Consider the following 20,881-nt stretch of genomic DNA (forward strand, 5'->3'; position numbering starts at 1 on the left):
GATTGGCATCCCCCTTAAACTTTCGATTTACACCCCCCCCCCCCTCAAACTTTAAATTTGTTTTTCCAACCCATTTTGGGGCCCCCTAAGGTCGGCGCACGGGGACATATGGCCCGCCCTCGCTACGCCTCTGCATGTCTAATAGTTTTTACCACACCTTCCCTTATTAGTGTACTGTTGATGTTAAACAGCCAGTAGATATGGTTGATACCAATATATCTAATTTACTGTTTTCCCTTATAAAGAACAAACAGCCTTCAATAGACAATAAAAGTATGATAAGAGATCAAAGTTCTTATTTAACTTTATTCACTTATAAATATTTTGTATACAATATACAAGTGCAAATATGTATGAAAATTGTAAACAGTAGTTTAAAAAAAGATTCAAGTACTGACTAAATATATAAAGCGAGCTGAAATATGGTTGAGCTTAGCAGTTCAACACGTATACAACTACTTTTTTTCTGGTTACATAACAAAAAGGTTAAGGGTGACTAGATACTTGCTGTAACATTTAATTAAGCGGGAATAATATTTACAATTTAACATTGACAGATTCTGGTCTGCCAATGGTGTAGTAGAATTGGTGGAAAATTTTTAATGAGTTTACATTTACATCAATGTTAGTATAAACTTGGTTGTCTACCAACACAACCAACTTATAAATCACCAGGTATTAAAAAAAACAATCATTTGAACAATGGACAATAGTTTGTGGGATTTCCCACTAATTATTACTGTAGGCCTACATAGCTTGGACCTTATTTAATGGGATTTCCCTCTGCTAGACAATATTGGTACAGAAGACTTGCACAATTTTTTAGAGTTTCCTACAATTCAATTAATGATGTTAGGCCATCATAGGGCTTGTAAGTAGGTCACCAACTTATTTTTGTACTTGCCAGTTATTTTTTTTCAAACCAAATGTGAATTATTTATGAAATTGTAATAAAGATAAACAAATAGAAAAGTTACTCATGCTATTGTTCATTTAAAATTGTAAAACACTGATAATTGGCTGCAAGATGTAGACTAGCTTAAAGGATATACAGACTAAGTTATATTGTATTTTTTTCAAGAAGTTTGTTTTTATTTATTCAATTCTGTAACAAGTTGTCCTAAACTTAGTTACAATTTTAAAATAATATTATTAAAAGCCTAGGCCTTCAGGTACTTAATTTGATTTTTATTTGTAGTAAAAGAAATGTACAACTGTTGCATTTTGGATACTTTTGGTATTTTAAAATCTTGAAGTGAGGCCCCAAAAAATTGCAGCCATGGTTTTTGTCATCAATGATAATCATGTTCACAACAACTAATTTAGCTTAAAAATGTAAATATCCCTGGCTATAAAGATTTTCAATTTTGAGACAAGCCCTACAAATTGGACCTTATTTAGTGGGATTTTCCTCTGTTAGACAATGTTGGTGCATAAGACTTGCACAATATTTTACGGGATTTCCCACAAATCAATTGTTAAAATAACACAACAACCATGTTTTTTTTAGTGGGATTTCCCAGTGTTAAACTGAACCATCTGTCTATATAATGTACTATGTACAGCAACATGTGTTAGCACATCAAATACTGGTCTGTATCCAACAACAACAAGCTGTGTGACCTCTGTTTGTTTACATCTGCTCCAGCACCTTGTGGAACTTCTCCGTGAAGATGTCAACATGCTTCTTCTCAAGGGTCAAGGTTGGCCTGATTCTGAGTGTTGAGATGCCGCAAGAACCAAGGTGGACACCTAACAGTATATAAATAAATATTTTAGTGGACATATATCAACATATAAACACATATTTTAGTGGACATATATCAACATATAAACACATATTTTAGTGGACATATATCAACATATAAATAAATATTTTAGTGGACATATATCAACATATAAACACATATTTTAGTGGACATATATCAACATATAAACTCATATTTTAGTGGACATATATCAACATATAAACACATATTTTAGTGGACATATATCAACATATAAACACATATTTTAGTGGACATATATCAACATATAAATAAATATTTTAGTGGACATATATCAACATATAAACACATATTTTAGTGGACATATATCAACATATAAACTCATATTTTAGTGGACATATATCAACATATAAACACATATTTTAGTGGACATATATCAACATATAAACACATATTTTAGTGGACATATATCAACATATAAACACATATTTTAGTGGACATATATCAACATATAAACACATATTTTAGTGGACATATATAAACATATAAACACATATTTTAGTGGACATATATCAACATATAAACACATATTTTAGTGGACATATATCAACATATAAACACATATTTTAGTGGACATATATCAACATATAAACACATATTTTAGTAGACATATATCAACATATAAACACATATTTAAGTGGACATACATCAACATATAAACACATATTTTAGTGGACATATATCAACATATGTTTTTAAACACATATTCTAATGGGCATCTAACAACATATAAACACATACTTTAGTGGACATAAATCAACATATAAACACATTTTAGTGGGTGTCTCTTTACATATAAACACATCTTTTAGTGGGCAACCAACAACATATAAACAAATATTTGAATAGGCAACTATGAACATATAAACAAATATTTTTATGGTGACACCTATCAATATATAAACATAAATACCACATACATATAAATATTTCAAGGTCAACACCTAACATCATAAAATATAGATCTAAGTTGTTTTTTTAAACATGTCCTACTATTATGTGTAATGGATACTGTTATTTTATAATATACGAGCCGGCCCGCGGCATATCATACGCCGCTATTTAGTTGTTGTTTTTTCTACTTTTCAGTAATTCTTAATTTGTGAATTCGACAGTACCAACGCTGACACTGAAAATATTTCTTTAAAACACTATAAGTAGCTCATTAAGGACGTTAACCTTCTCCTTCCCCCTCCCTTCCGTTAAAGTAAACTCCACTTAGTTACCCCCCCCCCTACGTTTAAAATCGTTTCAAACTAAATTATCTGCCCCTAATAGTCGTCACTAACCCGGCTCTGTTTGTAAACATTTAGAGTGAACCACAGAAGAGAATTATATATATAGATGTATATCATGGATACTAAAACATATAAAGTAGAAAATTATTATCTTTACGGTCACAAGGCAGCATTTAAAATACAAATATTTAGCTTGGATGAATCCTTTCTGTATTAAGTCTAACTTGTCTAAACTACTTTGTAAACTATTTTTTTGTAATAGAATTAGTTGGGTCAGATAGTAAACAACCAAAGGGAAATTAACAAAGGGCAATAACTCTTCAATAAAAAGAAAAAACATTTCTTACCAAGTTCTCTCATTTTAGCAATGATCTTGTCCCTGGTTACAGCATCAGGCAGGTCGACCGCTGCTATGGCACCCAGGCCTCTTGCTCGAGACAGCAGCTTGGGGTATTTGGTCTGGAATAAAACAACACAAGATAAAAAGTGGTCAAAGTTTATAAACTCACATTTCCCATAGAATGGGCAGTATGACTGCTAAACCCTGAAGTCTTGTGTTTTGATCCCTAGATCAAGACTTAAGATGACTTGAGTTGGTGAAATTAAAAGTTCCTGGGCATAGTGCTGACCACATAACCCTTCACAAAAGATAAACTTTACTTAATTTACCCTAAAACTAAAACTATCAGGTTTAAAAAAAAACTTTTTCCTCTCAACAACAAATTCATAAGTTCAGAAATTCTAGCAGTAGACTGGTGAAGTCTCCAAATACATAAGGAAAAAACTATCAGGTCTAAAATAAACTTTTTCCTCTCAACAACAAATTCATAAGTTCAGAAATTCTAGCAGTAGACTGGTGAAGTCTCCAAATACATAAGGAAAAAACTATCAGGTCTAAAATAAACTTTTTCCTCTCAACAACAAATTCATAAGTTCAGAAATTCTAGCAGTAGACTAGTGAAGTCTTCAAATACATAAGGAAAAAAACTGTCAGGCATCATTAAATAATGCCCCGATAATAAAAAAAAAGGGGGGGAGGAGGAGGAATCACAATGCAATGTCATCAGTGGTCATAAACAATCACTTATCATCTTGACCAATGTTGCCTTTGAGCTGCACACTTGCATTGCTGCACAGTAGCTTTAAACCTGCAGCACAGTTAGTTTGTACAATCCTTGTATAAGGCATATAGAACACACAACTTTTTTCCCGTTACATACAGGGAATGTTGATCTAACTGGTAAGAGGTTAAATCAAATCCTGCTCCCATTTTCAAACTGCATTTATTCTATGTAATTGTCCTCTAATACCCAACATCAATGCACAAAGATAATTTAAAACTTTAAAACTATCCACAGATTACAACAAAATTTCAGAAGTTGCCTGTACTTTACCTGCGCCGCCATCAAGTTATCAACAAAATATTTCCCAGTTTCCGTTGTCCTATCCAAGAGTTTCTCGTCCCTGATGACATTCAACACCTCCTTCAGCATGACAACTTTTGAGGGGTCCCCAAGCCATGTGTTGAAGATACGGTAACCCTAAAGATAAATTGTTTGATGGGTGAAGATATGGTAACCCTAAAGACAAATTGAATTGTTTGTTGGTGAAGATACAGTAACCCTAAAGATAAATTGTTTGATGGGTGAAGATATGGTAACCCTAAAGACAAATTGAATTGGTTTGATGGGCGAAGATAAGATAACCCTAAAGACAAATTGAATTGTTTGTTGGTGAAGATACAGTAACCCTAAAGATAAATTGTTTGATGGGTGAAGATATGGTAACCCTAAAGACAAATTGAATTGGTTTGATGGGCGAAGATAAGATAACCCTAAAGACAAATTGAATTGTTTGTTGGTGAAGATACAGTAACCCTAAAGATAAATTGTTTGATGGGTGAAGATATGGTAACCCTTAAGACAAATTGAATTGGTTTGATGGGCGAAGATACGGTAACCCTAAAGATAAATTGTTTGATGGGTGAAGATATGGTAACCCTAAAGACAAATTGAATTGGTTTGATGGGCGAAGATAAGATAACCCTAAAGACAAATTGAATTGTTTGTTGGTGAAGATACAGTAACCCTAAAGATAAATTGTTTGATGGGTGAAGATATGGTACCCTAAAGACAAATTGAATTGGTTTGATGGGCGAAGATAAGATAACCCTAAAGACAAATTGAATTGTTTGTTGGTGAAGATACAGTAACCCTAAAGATAAATTGTTTGATGGGTGAAGATATGGTAACCCTAAAGACAAATTGAATTGTTTGATGGGCGAAGATACGGTAACCCTAAAGATAAATTGTTTGATGGGTGAAGATATGGTAACCCTAAAGACAAATTGAATTGGTTTGATGGGCGAAGATAAGATAACCCTAAAGACAAATTGAATTGTTTGTTGGTGAAGATACAGTAACCCTAAAGATAAATTGTTTGATGGGTGAAGATATGGTACCCTAAAGACAAATTGAATTGGTTTGATGGGCGAAGATAAGATAACCCTAAAGACAAATTGAATTGTTTGTTGGTGAAGATACAGTAACCCTAAAGATAAATTGTTTGATGGGTGAAGATATGGTAACCCTAAAGACAAATTGAATTGTTTGATGGGCGAAGATACGGTAACCCTAAAGATAAATTGTTTGATGGGTGAAGATATGGTAACCCTAAAGACAAATTGAATTGGTTTGATGGGCGAAGATAAGATAACCCTAAAGACAAATTGAATTGTTTGTTGGTGAAGATACAGTAACCCTAAAGATAAATTGTTTGATGGGTGAAGATATGGTAACCCTAAAGACAAATTGAATTGGTTTGATGGGCGAAGATAAGATAACCCTTAAGACAAATTGAATTGTTTGTTGGTGAAGATACAGTAACCCTAAAGATAAATTGTTTGATGGGTTAAGATATGGTAACCCTAAAGACAAATTGAATTGGTTTGATGGGCGAAGATAAGATAACCCTAAAGTCAAATTGAATGGGAGAAGATGAGATAACCCTAAGCCTAAAGACAAATTAAATTGTTTGATGAGCGAAGATACGGTAACCCTAAAGATAAATTGAATTGGTTTGATGGGCGAAGATACAGTAACCCTAAAGATAAATTGAATGGGTTTGATGCGCGAAGATACGATAACACAAAAGACAAATTGAATTGGTTTGATGGGCGAAGATGAGATAACCCTAACGACAAATTGAATGGGTTTGATGGGTTTTTTAAATAAGTCTTAGAAAGGTATTAGCTTTAAATTTTATGCAAGCTAGTTTGCTATTTTAGCAGAAATGATTGAGAGATAGGATACAACTGGTAACCAAGGATTGAGAGATAGGATACAACTGGTAACCAAGGATTGAGAGATAGGATACAACTGGTAACCAAGAATTAAAATCTCTGCCTGAGATAGGGTGTACTTAGCCATTCTATACAACATCAACAAATCTTTGTAGACAACCCAATCTTTCCAGTTTAACATCCATCAAATTACCCAATAGAAATCCCTGTTCAGACCCTTTGAGGCTATCCTATTTTCATGCTGTTAGACTTTCCAGAATCTATCCTACAGAAGTCTCCTGTTTTATAAATGTAAGTCTGCCTAGTTTACCCCATAGAACACCCCCACCTGATACTGTAGGACTACCCCATAGAACACCCCCACCTGATACTGTAGGACTACCCATGTTACCCCATAGAATACCCCCACCTGATACTGTAGGACTACCCATGTTACCCCATAGAATACCCCCACCTGATACTGTAGGACTACCCCATAGAACACCCCCACCTGATACTGTAGGACTACCCCATAGAACACCCCCACCTGATACTGTAGGACTACCCCATAGAACACCCCCACCTGATACTGTAGGACTACCCCATAGAACACCCCCACCTGATACTGTAGGACTACCCCATAGAACACCCCCACCTGATACTGTAGGACTACCCCATAGAACACCCCCTGCCTGATACTGTAGGACTACCCATGTTACCCCATAGAACACCCCCACCTGATACTGTAGGACTACCCCATAGAACACCCCTGCTTGATACTGTAGGACTACCCCATAGAACACCCCCACCTGATACTGTAGGACTACCCCATAGAACACCCCCACCTGATACTGTAGGACTACCCAGATTACCCCATAGAACACCCCCACCTGATACTGTAGGACTACCCCATAGAACACCCCCACTTGATACTGTAGGACTACCCCATAGAACACCCCCACTTGATACTGTAGGACTACCCATGTTACCCCATAGAACACCCCCACCTGATACTGTAGGACTACCCCATAGAACACCCCTGCTTGATACTGTAGGACTACCCCATAGAACACCCCCTGCCTGATACTGTAGGACTACCCATGTTACCCCATAGAATACCCCCACCTGATACTGTAGGACTACCCATGTTACCCCATAGAATACCCCCACCTGATACTGTAGGACTACCCCATAGAACACCCCCACCTGATACTGTAGGACTACCCCATAGAACACCCCCACCTGATACTGTAGGACTACCCCATAGAACACCCCCACCTGATACTGTAGGACTACCCCATAGAACACCCCCACCTGATACTGTAGGACTACCCCATAGAACACCCCCACCTGATACTGTAGGACTACCCCATAGAACACCCCCTGCCTGATACTGTAGGACTACCCATGTTACCCCATAGAACACCCCCACCTGATACTGTAGGACTACCCCATAGAACACCCCTGCTTGATACTGTAGGACTACCCCATAGAACACCCCCACCTGATACTGTAGGACTACCCCATAGAACACCCCCACCTGATACTGTAGGACTACCCAGATTACCCCATAGAACACCCCCACCTGATACTGTAGGACTACCCCATAGAACACCCCCACTTGATACTGTAGGACTACCCCATAGAACACCCCCACTTGATACTGTAGGACTACCCATGTTACCCCATAGAACACCCCCACCTGATACTGTAGGACTACCCCATAGAACACCCCTGCTTGATACTGTAGGACTACCCCATAGAACACCCCCACCTGATACTGTAGGACTACCCAGATTACCCCATAGAACACCCCCACCTGATACTGTGGGACTACCCCATAGAACACCCCTGCTTGATACTGTAGGACTACCCCATAGAACACCCCCACCTGATACTGTAGGACTACCCCATAGAACACCCCCACCTGATACTGTAGGACTACCCCATAGAACACCCCTGCTTGATACTGTAGGACTACCCCATAGAACACCCCCACCTGATACTGTAGGACTACCCCATAGAACACCCCCACCTGATACTGTAGGACTACCCCATAGAACACCCCCTGCCTGATACTGTAGGACTACCCATGTTACCCCATAGAACACCCCCACCTGATACTGTAGGACTACCCAGATTACCCCATAGAACACCCCCACCTGATACTGTAGGACTACCCATGTTACCGCATAGAACACCTCCACCTGATACTGTAGGACTACCCCATAGAACACCCCCACCTGATACTGTAGGACTACCCCATAGAACACCCCCACCTGATACTGTAGGACTACCCCATAGAACACCCCCACCTGATACTGTAGGACTACCCCATAGAACACCCCCACCTGATACTGTAGGACTACCCCATAGAACACCCCCACCTGATACTGTAGGACTACCCCATAGAACACCCCCTGCCTGATACTGTAGGACTACCCCATAGAACACCCCCACCTGATACTGTAGGACTACCCCATAGAACACCCCCTGCCTGATACTGTAGGACTACCCATGTTACCCCATAGATCACCCCCACCTGATACTGTAAGACTACCCATGTTACCGCATAGAACACCTCCACCTGATACTGTAGGACTACCCAGATTACCCCATAGAATACCACTTGCTCAACACTTCTCAAATTCTGATATCCCACAATGCTTTTAAAAAAAAAACTGAAAAACTCTACTTCCTCTACCCTAAAGACAACCCGCTGGCTGACACAGTACCTCTGTGGGTCTCAGATGGTCTCTGTAATAGAATCCTCCGGTCAACATTTTCTTAGCAAAAGTCACCAAGTCCGGCGGGTCGCGCAGGTGAAAATACTCATGCACCCAAAACTTGCCAGTGGTCCCCGCCCCAGTCTGCACCTCATCGATAAGAAAACTGATCTCGTTCTGTCAATGATTGGTTACAATTTATAATTAATAGTCATCCATTTTGAATAATAAAGATCATCAAGAAAAAAAAATTTCTCAAAATTTTTTTTTAACCTTTTGAGAAATATCTTGCAGACCCTGGAAGAATTGTGGACTGGCAAAGTTATCTCCCCCTTCACATTGAATTGGTTCTATGACTATACAAGCCACTGGGTTGCCTTTCTTCTTGTAAATACTCAGAAGCTCTTCCACCTAGGAGGCAAGAAAAACAAATGCAATGAAAAGCTTCTGTGAATTTTTTTTTATTATCATAAGCACTACATAAGAAGGCTGTATAAAGAGGATATTTGTTTTGTTATAAAATTATTTAAGTTTAATATTCATGCTTTTGGTTGGGCTTAATAACAGTTTGACTTATTGAAGCATAATTTTGTTACACTTAATAAAAGTTTGACTTTTTGAACCATAACTTTGTTGGTTAATAAGTTTGACAATTTGAATCATAAAAACCTGACCATAAATGTGTTTAGAAAAACATGCTAAATGCGCTAATAAAATTTGAATGTACTTTACTTCTAGTAGTTCTAAAAAACCATCTATAATTCACATTGATAAAAGCTAAAAATAGATGTTGAATGAATTTACTTGAGCCAAACACCTATCTTCCTCCCTCCTGTTCTCCTGGGCGAATTCTTCTAGTGGGTATTTCAAATGTGGGAAGGGAGCGATCGGCCAATCTGGGCTAGGGAAATCTAACTTGTGACTCCATTTTGTATGAGTCAAGGCAAGAGCACCTATAATAACAAATAGTACTCATGTAAATATTTGTTAAAAGGGTTAGAGCTATTAAAAAATCAAATATAACATTGAAATATAAATTGATAAGTTACAATGTTAAAGAGTCAGCTATTTAAAGGGACATAACTAAAAAATAAAGAGCAAAAGAAGCCAAAAAGTCACCTACCCATGGTTCTGCCATGAAAAGCATTTCTGAATGATAGAGCAGATATAGTAGGGTTGCCTGGTGGAGTATTGTACAAGCTTGACTCTAGCTCTTCTTTGGATGGGGCCTTACCTCCCCTTTGTTTTCGCTGGAAAAACAGAACTACAACTTGTGCTACAGTGGACTTCAATTATACTATTCTTAGTTCTAAAATCTACTGTATGTGTAAAAATAAGTCCGAAGTAGGCTTTAATTACATTCTTCTAAAATCTACTGTATGTGTAAAAGTAAGAAGTCCAAAGTAGACTTTAATTACACTATTCTTAAATCTACTGTATGTGTAAAAATAAGAAGTCCGAATTAGACTTTAATAACACTATTCTAAAATCCACTGTAGGTGTAAAATCAATAAGTATAGGTCCACAGTAGGCTTGAATTATAGCCTAGTATTCTATTTTACACAGCTTGTGTAAAATTAATACGATGGCTGTTGATTTTCCTTATGCTATCCACAATAAGTCTAAAATTAATATGACATCAGTTGATTAATTACAGTATACTATAATCCACAGTAAGTGTAAAATTAATATGATGGCTGTAGACTTCATGCTAAATCCACAGCCTGTGTAAAATCAATATGACAACAACTTAACATTATACTATACTATACCTACTCTAAAGGCCATGAATGCAGCTTTCAGAGCATGTTCAATAGAACAAGCCCCACAACCCATGGTCTGGACTTGCTTCAAACCAGGTGGAGCCACCTACAAGCAGATACAAAAATTGTTTTCAATTTTGTGTTTATCAATAAAAAGCTAAACTTCTATGATGAAAAGGGCTATCCATTTCATTTACAAGTTTCAATTTAGTCAAAAGGAAATATGATAAGTATTCTGCATTTATTTACTTAAATTAAGGTAATCTATACGTTATATGCTTAAAGATTAAGCAGATTAATAATATACAGACTAATACTATATAGATACTCATAAAAAATAATATAAAATTATCTAGCAGATAATATAACAATCTGCCACTGATTTTTAGAAAAAGGCCAATCCATTTCATGTAGGCCTGCAGGTTTCAATTTAATAAAAAAGAAATATAAAAAGCATTATATTTATTTACCCAACTGATTAATCATTCGTTAATAGATCCAACAAATTTACATAGGCCTACCCAAGAAATTAAGTTCATCTATACTATAAACTTGTATGCTTACGTTAATATTACACTACAACCCATATAAAATAATGTAGTATATTATATAACCATTTGTTACAATTTTTGCTAATTTTTAAATTTTGCACAACTCATGCAAAGCTAAGCATATAGATCGGGTACGAGCATTACAAGCAAAATAATGTAGAGAACAATGTGAATAGAAAGAAATAAAAATGATTGGTAAAAATAAACATGAATCACTTAAAGAATGAGAAACAAAAATTGTGCTCACTGAAAGCAAAGACTCCTTTAAATCTGAGGCAAAAGCAGAAGGTGGGAAAACTCCAAGTGCAGGTCTGTTAGCAAACGTGCTCTGTAATGAAAAAAAAATAAGAGTAAATTATTTAACACAAAACATTAAAACTCAGTTAAATATTCAAGGCATATAAAATGATTGTTTCAAATTCACATGAAAATGTAAAATACAAACAAGTATAACACAATTGTTTTCATTTTTTTTTAAATTATCAAATGCAACTCATTTTAATATGGGTCATTCACATGAGTGGGCCTCGAATAAGGTATACTTTCTAGTGTTAACAACAGTTGTCATCACTTACTACCCGCACATTGTTTACTAAAAGCAAGCACAGCCATACATAAATCTGTACTTATTTCTTAAAGCAATATAAGTTGATAGCCTAGTTAAAGAAATACAAAATAAATAGCTAGTGATAGGTCCTATGTGAGATGTCATGCTTAAGAGGACAGATACAAGTAATATAATATAGTAAAGGTTACATTGCAAATTGGGGACTAAGTGGTCTAGGGGTAGAGAGCTGGACTGCTAACCCGTAAGTCTTGAGTTCAAAACCAGATTCAAGTCAGTAGACCGTCTTTGAGTCCACCCAACGTTAGGGAAAGTAAAGGCGGCTGGGCATAGTGCTGACCACACTATCTCTTCATATGCCGAGGTCACAGAAACAAGTGAACTCTACTTCCCATGCCCTATAGACCGTCAGGTTTAATAGGGAACTTTACTTTTAACAATGCAAATTCATATGCATACCCAAACAATCAGACAAGCAGCATTATAAACCTAACATGATTGAAAAAAAGGCCAACACCCCCCCCCCCCATAGTCTAGACCACCAGCTAAATTAGGCAACTAAAAAAGGTATGGAGAGATGCTTAATAAAAATTTTTTATTGGAAGTTAATTTCAGGTAATCATGTTTTTTTTTAAATGAAAAAATAAATTTAGAAGAGACAGGTAGTCTGCCCTTGTGTAAGGTAAGAGAAAGATAGCAGAAATAGAGAAGTTATGCTTGCTCACAGAGACACAAATAAACATCATGGTGGGTCGCAGAGGCCATGGGGCTAGTGGGCCAGCAGGAACAGTCCAATAATATACTAGTTAGTTAACTAACCCTAGTACCAGATGCATATTTTATGCTTATGTCAATAGAAATTGATGTTCTATCTGAAACAAGACAGTGATCGACCATGTAGCCAAAATTGTGCACAGAAAACTGAAGCAGGAAATTATTCCTACTTTTTGATCACAAATTGACCCTAAACCTAACCTTAACTTTAAAGGTTAGGGTTAGATTTTAAGTTAAGAAATTTACTAGAGGGAGTTAACTTATTCTATGCATTGCTAGTTACCTATTTAGCACTAAAGAGAATCCCTCGGCAAAGAAGAAAATATTATGTATTCTCAAGAGGGGAGGTAATATCAGTGATAGGGGATGATAGAAAGGGGATAATGACTGGGTGTAATTGATAAGGGTAAAATCCTACACCCAAATATTATACAGTGTCCACAAAAATTATGCGAGTATTTATGCAAATACATTCTTTCGTGCTGCTAGTTTCAAATAAAATCTTTATAACCAGACTACACAGTGGTAAAAGAAAATAGGTACAGATTACACTTTTTCAGTGTCACTAAAAGATTAAACATTTTTTGTAAACATATTCATACATTAAAACGCATTTTAAAATCATCAATATAGTAGAATGTACAATGCACCAAAAAAATTTGTTTAGATTGTTTGATAAAGGATATTAATTTATTTTGGTTACTTCCCATTTATAAATTCTATTTAACTAAGGGATATAACCTACAAATAAATTCTTTAAAAGTTATTAAAATAAAAACACCTGCAGTTGTAAAAAAAAAAAAAACTTAAATAATATTAAACATCTATATTAAATACCTTGTATGACTTTTTGCCTAAGCTTTATATTTTAAAAGTTTTAGAATAAAATATCAACTCTACTTGAAACAGAAAACTATTAGCTGTATTGAATTATTTATTTGTGAACATGTGAAACTGCATTGTTATTATTGTTCTATAAATCTATAGGACTCTAGCTGGATTATAAATAGACCCTACTTGGGAATAATTATGTTTTGACACAAAAGAATGCGTTTAATATAGATCCAGATCCACTACCAAAATGTTAAATAGACACATGGCTGACAACAGTAAAGTACACAAAGGCTCATCCATTCAGCAAAACCCTGGCTCATCTGTACAGCCCCAATAGAAATGTGTTTTGGTGCATTAACATTTAGCTTATCTCTTTAATTATGCCCTTTTCATCAAGTATCTTGGTATGTGTATTATGGTTAGGTTAGGCTTGCCTGTTGTCCCTACTGGGACATAGGCCGCTGACAAGAGCCTTCCCTGACAAGAGCCTTCCAGACGTCACTGTCCAGGGCTAGTCTCTCCAACTGTCCCCAGGTGCATTCAATCTTCTTGGCTTCTTCCAGGTCACGTCTCCAGGTCTTTCTTGGTCTGCCTCTCCTCCTCCTGCCTTGTGGATCGCCTTTCTTTGGAAGTTTTATGAGTAGTCCCCCCTTCCACTCCTGGTATTTGTTCTTCTTGCCAGATTTTTTTTAAGAATGTGTATAGTAGTGTGGTGCTAGTTTCTATATCTGCTGTCTGTGCTTCTGCCGGTATACCATCTATTCCTGGAGCCTTCCAATTTATCAGCTGCTTTATAGCTTTATGTATCTCTTCTTTTAAAGGTGGGTTGTAGTCCATAGGGAGGTCACTTTCAGCTGGTGGTATATCTTGCATGCACTCTGGTGTTGGTCTATTCAGTAGTTCTTCAAAATGTTCTGCCCATCTCTTCATCTCTCCTTCCGCATCAGGTATTATCTTTCCATCTTTGGTCTTCACTGGCCTCTCTGGCTTACTGTACTTATCTTTTCTTAATTGTATTCTACACGTCCCTAATATTACCATGGTACAGTGCTTCTTCCGCTTCTCTTGCCAGCAGTTCCAAATAACTCCGTTTGTCTTTCCTTATGTGTTTCTTGACATTTTTGTTTGTTTCGGAGTATTCTTCCAGTGCTTTTAATTTAGCAGCCAGTGTGCGACTGTTGTTTAATGTTGCCTTCTTTCTTTTTCTCTCTTTAATAATTTTCATAGTATCTGCTGAAATCCATTCCTTAGCTTGTCTTTTGATAGGGCCTAGCACTTATTTGCATGTTGATGTTAATATGTTTTTAGTTTTTTTCCATGTTTCCTCTATCGTCTCTTCTTCTATTAGTTCTTGTAGTACCTGAAACCTATTGGACATATGAAGTTTAAATTCATTGAGTTTATAGGGGTCCTTAAGCAGGCCTGTGTTGTATCTGTATTTCCTTTTGTTTTCCAACATGTTTTTCTTTAGCTTGAGTTTTACTTTAGCTACCAGTAGGTGATGGTCTGAAGCAACATCAGCTCCTCTCTTGACACGTACATCTTGAAGTGATCTCCTGAACTTTTTTATGATACATATATGGTCTATCTGGTTTTCTGTAGATAGGTCGGGTGATACCCAAGTAGCTTTATGTATCCTTTTGTGATGAAAGAGACTACCTCCAATTACAAAATTACTTGTGGCACACAAGTCAGCAAATCTTTCTCCGTTTTTTGTTCATCTCACCTAAACCCTGCTATCTCATACATTCTTCATATCCTCTGTTGTCGCTTCCAATGTTAGCATTGAAGTTGCCCATGAGTATAAGAATGTTTCTTCTTAGGCGGTTCTGGATAATGGTCATTAGCCTGTTGTAGAATTCGTCTTTGTCCTCCTCTTTGCTGTCATTTGTTGGGGCGTAGGCCTGTATTATGTCCATGTTTATTCGTCTTATTTTAGTTTTAAAGGTAGCTGTTATGATCCGCGGGCAGTGTGCCTCCCATCCAATGAGAGCCCTTTGTGCTTGGTTTGATAGCATGAGTGCAACTCCTTGAGTATGTGTATTATTTTCTGATTAACCCATAATACACCTTCCCCCCCCCCCATGTGTATTATGGGTTAATCAGAAAATGACTAAAAAAGATTTATATATATATATATATATATATATATATATATATATATATATATATATATATATATATATATATATATATATATATATATATATATCATACTTTTCTTGTTCTTTCACCAAATACAAAAATCACACAACATAAAGATATAACAAGTGAGAAGAACTCTAAATAAACAAGCCCCACCCAATTGAAAAGTAACAAATTATTACAATATATGCAGAACATCATAAGAAAATGTGCAACTATTTAGAAACACATTCAAATGGCAAAGTGAGTAATACACTGAACAATCTCTTGACAATCTTATGCTATAAACACATGATGGAAAAAAAATTGGATTCTTTTCAAATGACTAATGGATAAACAGAAATTAAATTTATTTAAAGTTTATTTCACTTAAAAACATATATGTGTAGATAATTTATTTAATTATTTTTTATACACTACTCATGGAGGCTAATTTGACTTTCTAATGAGGAGGACCATTAGCTACACGTATCAGTTACCAAGAAAAATTATTCAAGTGACCTGGTAGTTACACTTATTTTCACAATGAAACAAAAAAGCAAAAATCTCACGGGTAATTAAGTGCTAATAATATACGAGTTGTGGGACAGAGTGGTCTAGCGGTAGAGAGCTGGACTGCTAACCCGTAAGTCTCGAGTTCAAATCCGGGTTCCATTCAGTAGACCGTCTCTGAGTCCACCCAACTCTGATGGGTACTTAACTCACGTTAGGGAAAGTAAAGGCGGCTGGGCATAGTGCTGTCCACACTATCTCTTCATATGCCGAGGTCACAGAAACAAGTGAACTCTACTTCTACTTGCCCCATAGACCGTCAGGTTTGAAAGGGAAACTTTACTTTTTTTTTTTATATACGAGTTGCTTTGTTTAATAAATAAATAACCAGCATTACAAATTTTTAAAAATACTCAAATAATTCTGTTAGGTTATAACAGAATGAGAATTTTGAGATATTTTCACATTTTATTTTTAAACAAGGGAGCAAACTGAACATTATCAATAGCATGCAAGATCACATGTGTGAAAACACTGAGAGCAGACACATGAACCAGTTGAGTGCAGGCTGACCATACATGGACCAAACCTGCGGTCATAGTGGACAAACAGTTCAGGGAAGTCATAATGCTTCAAGTAGGGCATGTTTGGCTTGGGATTAAAGAAATAACTAAAACAAAGAAGAACTTTTAATCAACTGAATCTGATGTGAATACCAGATCCTAACACAACCTTACTCCGAATCTAACTCAACAGAGAAAACTATCTTGAACTGCTATTTTGAGTTTGTGTGTGGTTTGGAACAGGGTTTTATAGAAACTAACTCAAATCTTTGAACCAACACTGCTTATTGTATTATAGTAAGACAATCTAAGGCTTAAGTGGCTAAACAGAGTTTTATAGAAACTAACTCAAATCTTTGAACCAACACTGCTTATTGTATTATAGTAAGACAATCTAAGGCTTAAGTGGCTAAAGTTTATCAAAAGATTTGTTAACAGAGGGAAGTCATTAAATTCCAATTTCAGGAGGATATGTTACAAAGAAACTTCCAATTTTGCATTTTTAATGATCAATGATTTTTTTTAACCTAATCAACAGCATTACAGTATAAGACAACATTTACGCTCTAGACAAAAGAAAACTTGCATTAAAACTCACCAAATTTGCAGGATTTGTCAACACCTTGAGTATCCTTGGATGGTTGTAGCCTGTAAAAACATCAACTCATGGACTAAGAATAAGAACAAATGTGCTCTTAGTAAACTTATAACACATCTCATTAACATATTTTATAACTAATAGCCTGCACTTGATTAGAAGTATTTCAAAATTACTAGGAGCTACACTGAGCTATTACAAATACACACTAACAGAACTGACCAATGGGAATGCTGGCTATCTGTGTGTACAGGTCCAATAGAAAGTTCCCATCCACATCACAGATATAGTTTCCATAACTTTTCTCATAGTCAGCAAAAAACTGCACAGCATCTGTATTCTAGATAGAAACACTAAGATACTTTAGTGCACTGCAGTGTGGAAACACAAAAATAAACTCAAACATTTAAAGGTTAATGATAAACAAAAACAGCATTTGTTTTATTGGTATCTGAGTCATGGTTGTGGTATAACATTATTTATTTTACTTAGTTATTTCTACAGATTTAGTATGTAATAATATTAGCATATAAAGTATGGCCTTGCCTACAGTTATTTCATACATTATTTAAAAAGAAACAGTTCCTGCTGGGGCATCTCTAACTAATGCTACACATTGGAGCAGATTTTTACCCCAGTCAGCACCAACCATCACAAAAAGTCAAACACCTCCCTGCTCCCAACAAAAATAATGTAATCTAGTCCTCCCCCTATCCTCTTTATATGTGCAATGTCACCCATTCCGAACGGTTGGTCAACATGAGAGGTGAAGTAGAGTTTATCTGTTTTTGTGACCCCAGCAATAAAGGGATATTGGGGGTCAGTTACTATTTTCCTTAACTTGAGTAAGGTACCCATTAGAGCTGGCTGAACTCAGAGACATCAAACAAACTTAAGACTTTAGGTTTAGCAGTCACGAGCCTACTAACCCAATGTCATTTATGGACAATCCCTATGTGGCAGTATGTGGTACTTTTAGAATGCCTTGATTATTTGTGGGTTAATTTAAATTCAGACTAGTAAAAAAACGGCTTTTTATTTTAGCTTATTATTGTCATATGCCAACTTCTGTAACAGGCCTACATCTCACCTGGATTTGATCCAGATCCTGCTTTAAAGCTTGTGACTTGGGGCCAGGTATGGGGGTCACCACAACAGGTGATGGAGGCTCCGACCTTGGCGCCTCGACACTGTAACTGGCGCGGCATAAAATCACCCTGTTGGTCAGTTTACCTGAGGGTAGACATGAAAGAAGATTTTTATATGTCAGTTACCTGGACATGTGTTCATGGAGGGGAAGGGGGGGGAAGGGGTGTGGCTACAGTGAGAATACAATGCTTAGTACATGGAAGTTAACTTGAAGAGAATAACTGTTGTCTGATTTATACTAAAGCATATTACTTATTAAATAACTTATTACTTTAAACACAAATCATTTATATTTATCAACATCTTTTATGCAGTAAAAAATGATAGATTTTAGTTTGGGGTTGGCAAATTTTATTTTATTTTTTTCAATTCTCTGGTTGAAAATTAACACACCAAAGTGACTTAGAACTTCAACAAACTGATGACTTGATATTTTTTTTCTTCAAAGAAATAAATGTAAAAATGGTGCAATACTTTTTTTTTTTTAACAAAATCTCTCTAACAATCATAAAATACAGTGTCATCTCTTATCTATTCTCTCCCCCCCCCCCCCCCACCTCCACACACATTGCTCTTTATCTGACAACAGGGTTCTCCCCCCCCCCCCCCCCCCCCCCCCCCCAACACACAGACACTGGCATGAAGTTTCATTTAGATCTAGATCTACTATCTTTAAAGTGGTTTTGGAAAGTAAAAGCTCATTAACCATTTTATGTAATATTTAGGATTTGCCTTACAAATACTATATCTAGATCTACTTTTTTTTTAAACAGAGCATACAGAAATGGTTTTTTTTCAGTAGGGCCTTTTTTTTAACGAAAATGAAAAAAAAAATTAAAAACTAGGATTAAAATTGTCTGATTTGCTCTACTACACGGTTAAAAGAGCGTTGTTTACATGTGTATTATTGTGTATGTATTTGAAACAAATAGGTCACTGACCGCGCATTTCCACGATAAAAAAATATTTTTAACTTCTGGCATTGAAATTGTAAACACGAATGTTTGTCTCGTGTATTTTTCCACAGATATTTTATAGTGCGCTACTGAATGTAGATTGTAGAATCCTTTCAATTTTTAAATCTGTGTAGTGTGTAATAAAATAATTATTACTAGATCTAGATCTAGATTCTATTCTTAATAATAATATTAGGCCAAATTCTGAACTATCCGTCTAAATGGGGTTGTATGCCTAGCATTTTAACTCACTAAATAAATATATAGGCCTACCTGCTTAACAAGTCTAACAAGAAGATGGAGTTATATGACTGATGACTAGATCTAGATCTATATTGAATATTTAATTATGTAACTAAATTAATAGTCCATAAGCACCGGTGTCCCTTGGTCCTCAAAGGGTTAAGCTCTTAACTCTTAACAACACATTTTAAATCATTAAAATAAGTAAGTTAAAATAACGAATTGAATTTTAATTGCAAAGATGGCAAAAATTATTGCCAAAGCTTTAGTATCTAATGTCTCTCTAAAACTAAACTAATATACTCACTAAAAGATCTCAGCTGCGTAAGTTTACAAAACCGTGCCACAGACCATGTTTCTGTTGTGTTCTGGTGGGTTACGTGCGCCGCTCGTCAACAGCTGATCAACAACGACACATCACTGCTATCTCTAACTTGTTTTGCTGTGCTGCTCGCTCTCTACTAACACAGGTCCCCCACTCTAGGTTCAGATAGAAAAGGGGAAAAAAATACCGTTGACCTGAATTGTCTGGCGAAATTACAAGAGCTAGTGTCTGTCACTCTCTCATGGCTAGCCGTACAACCAGCTGGGTTTTTTTTTTTAATCGGGTGGTCTGACCTAGTTTTACTGTGAGGCGGTAAAAAAAAAATGCTTGTCCAAAATCAACATTACTTACCGGTTGAAAAAACAGCGTCGTTGTGTAATGCTAGAATTGTTACGTAAAATCTGGTAGGGACGTTGACAATCAGACATTTTGTGTATACACGTCATGCTAGACCTACTCAGTGTTTCTTCCAGACTTTTTTCTCCGGGGGGGGGGGGGGGGGCACTTGAGATTTTCGGGGGGGGGGGGGGGGGGGCGGACACTGTTAAAAGTATATATTTTTCTATATAATTATATAAATTTCGTTCGGGGGGAGGGGGGGCGGTAGAATTTTTCGGGGGGGGGGGGGGCTAACTGGCGACCCCCCCCCCCCCCCCCCCCCCCCCCCCCCCCCCCCCCCCCACCCGAAAAAGAGTCTATCCCCCCCCCCCCATACTTTTACCAGTGTCCCACCCAACCCCCCCCCCCACCCCCACCCCTCTGTTGAATACCTCAAAGTTTTCCTCTGATGAAAACATCGATCTTTTTTTTCTGATGAATACCTCGGCGTTTTCCTATTAGTGTCGATGATTCTCATAGCTCTATGACATCAAAGGGGTCAATATGGAATAGT

General features: G+C 36.5%; 1 protein-coding gene across 1 annotated transcript; it reads right to left on the reverse strand.

Moving 5' to 3' along the window:
• Positions 1-291: 291 nt before the first annotated feature.
• Positions 292-19,428, reverse strand: LOC131947557 (4-aminobutyrate aminotransferase, mitochondrial). Its single transcript, XM_059308804.1, has 13 exons — positions 19,407-19,428; positions 18,407-18,549; positions 17,539-17,656; positions 17,317-17,366; positions 11,593-11,673; positions 10,808-10,900; positions 10,155-10,281; positions 9,836-9,984; positions 9,305-9,442; positions 9,041-9,208; positions 4,420-4,566; positions 3,373-3,484; positions 292-1,752 (listed from the first exon to the last, which is right to left on the reverse strand). Exons 1-13 carry the CDS (start codon positions 19,411-19,413, stop codon positions 1,634-1,636), a joined length of 1,452 nt encoding a protein of 483 aa, XP_059164787.1. The 5' UTR covers positions 19,414-19,428; the 3' UTR covers positions 292-1,633.
• Positions 19,429-20,881: the final 1,453 nt, after the last annotated feature.

This window comes from Physella acuta, unplaced genomic scaffold (genome assembly GCF_028476545.2).
Source record: "Physella acuta isolate Inbredline_101_S28 unplaced genomic scaffold, ASM2847654v3 ptg000599l, whole genome shotgun sequence".
NCBI lineage: Eukaryota > Metazoa > Mollusca > Gastropoda > Physidae > Physella > Physella acuta.

Coding starts and splice junctions, on each gene's coding strand:
- LOC131947557 (XM_059308804.1), bottom strand. Junction 9,985..10,154: donor TTTTCATGGCAGAACCATGG/GTAGGTGACTTT, acceptor TTGTTATTATAG/GTGCTCTTGCCTTGACTCAT. Junction 3,485..4,419: donor ATAACTTGATGGCGGCGCAG/GTAAAGTACAGG, acceptor GTTTTATTCCAG/ACCAAATACCCCAAGCTGCT.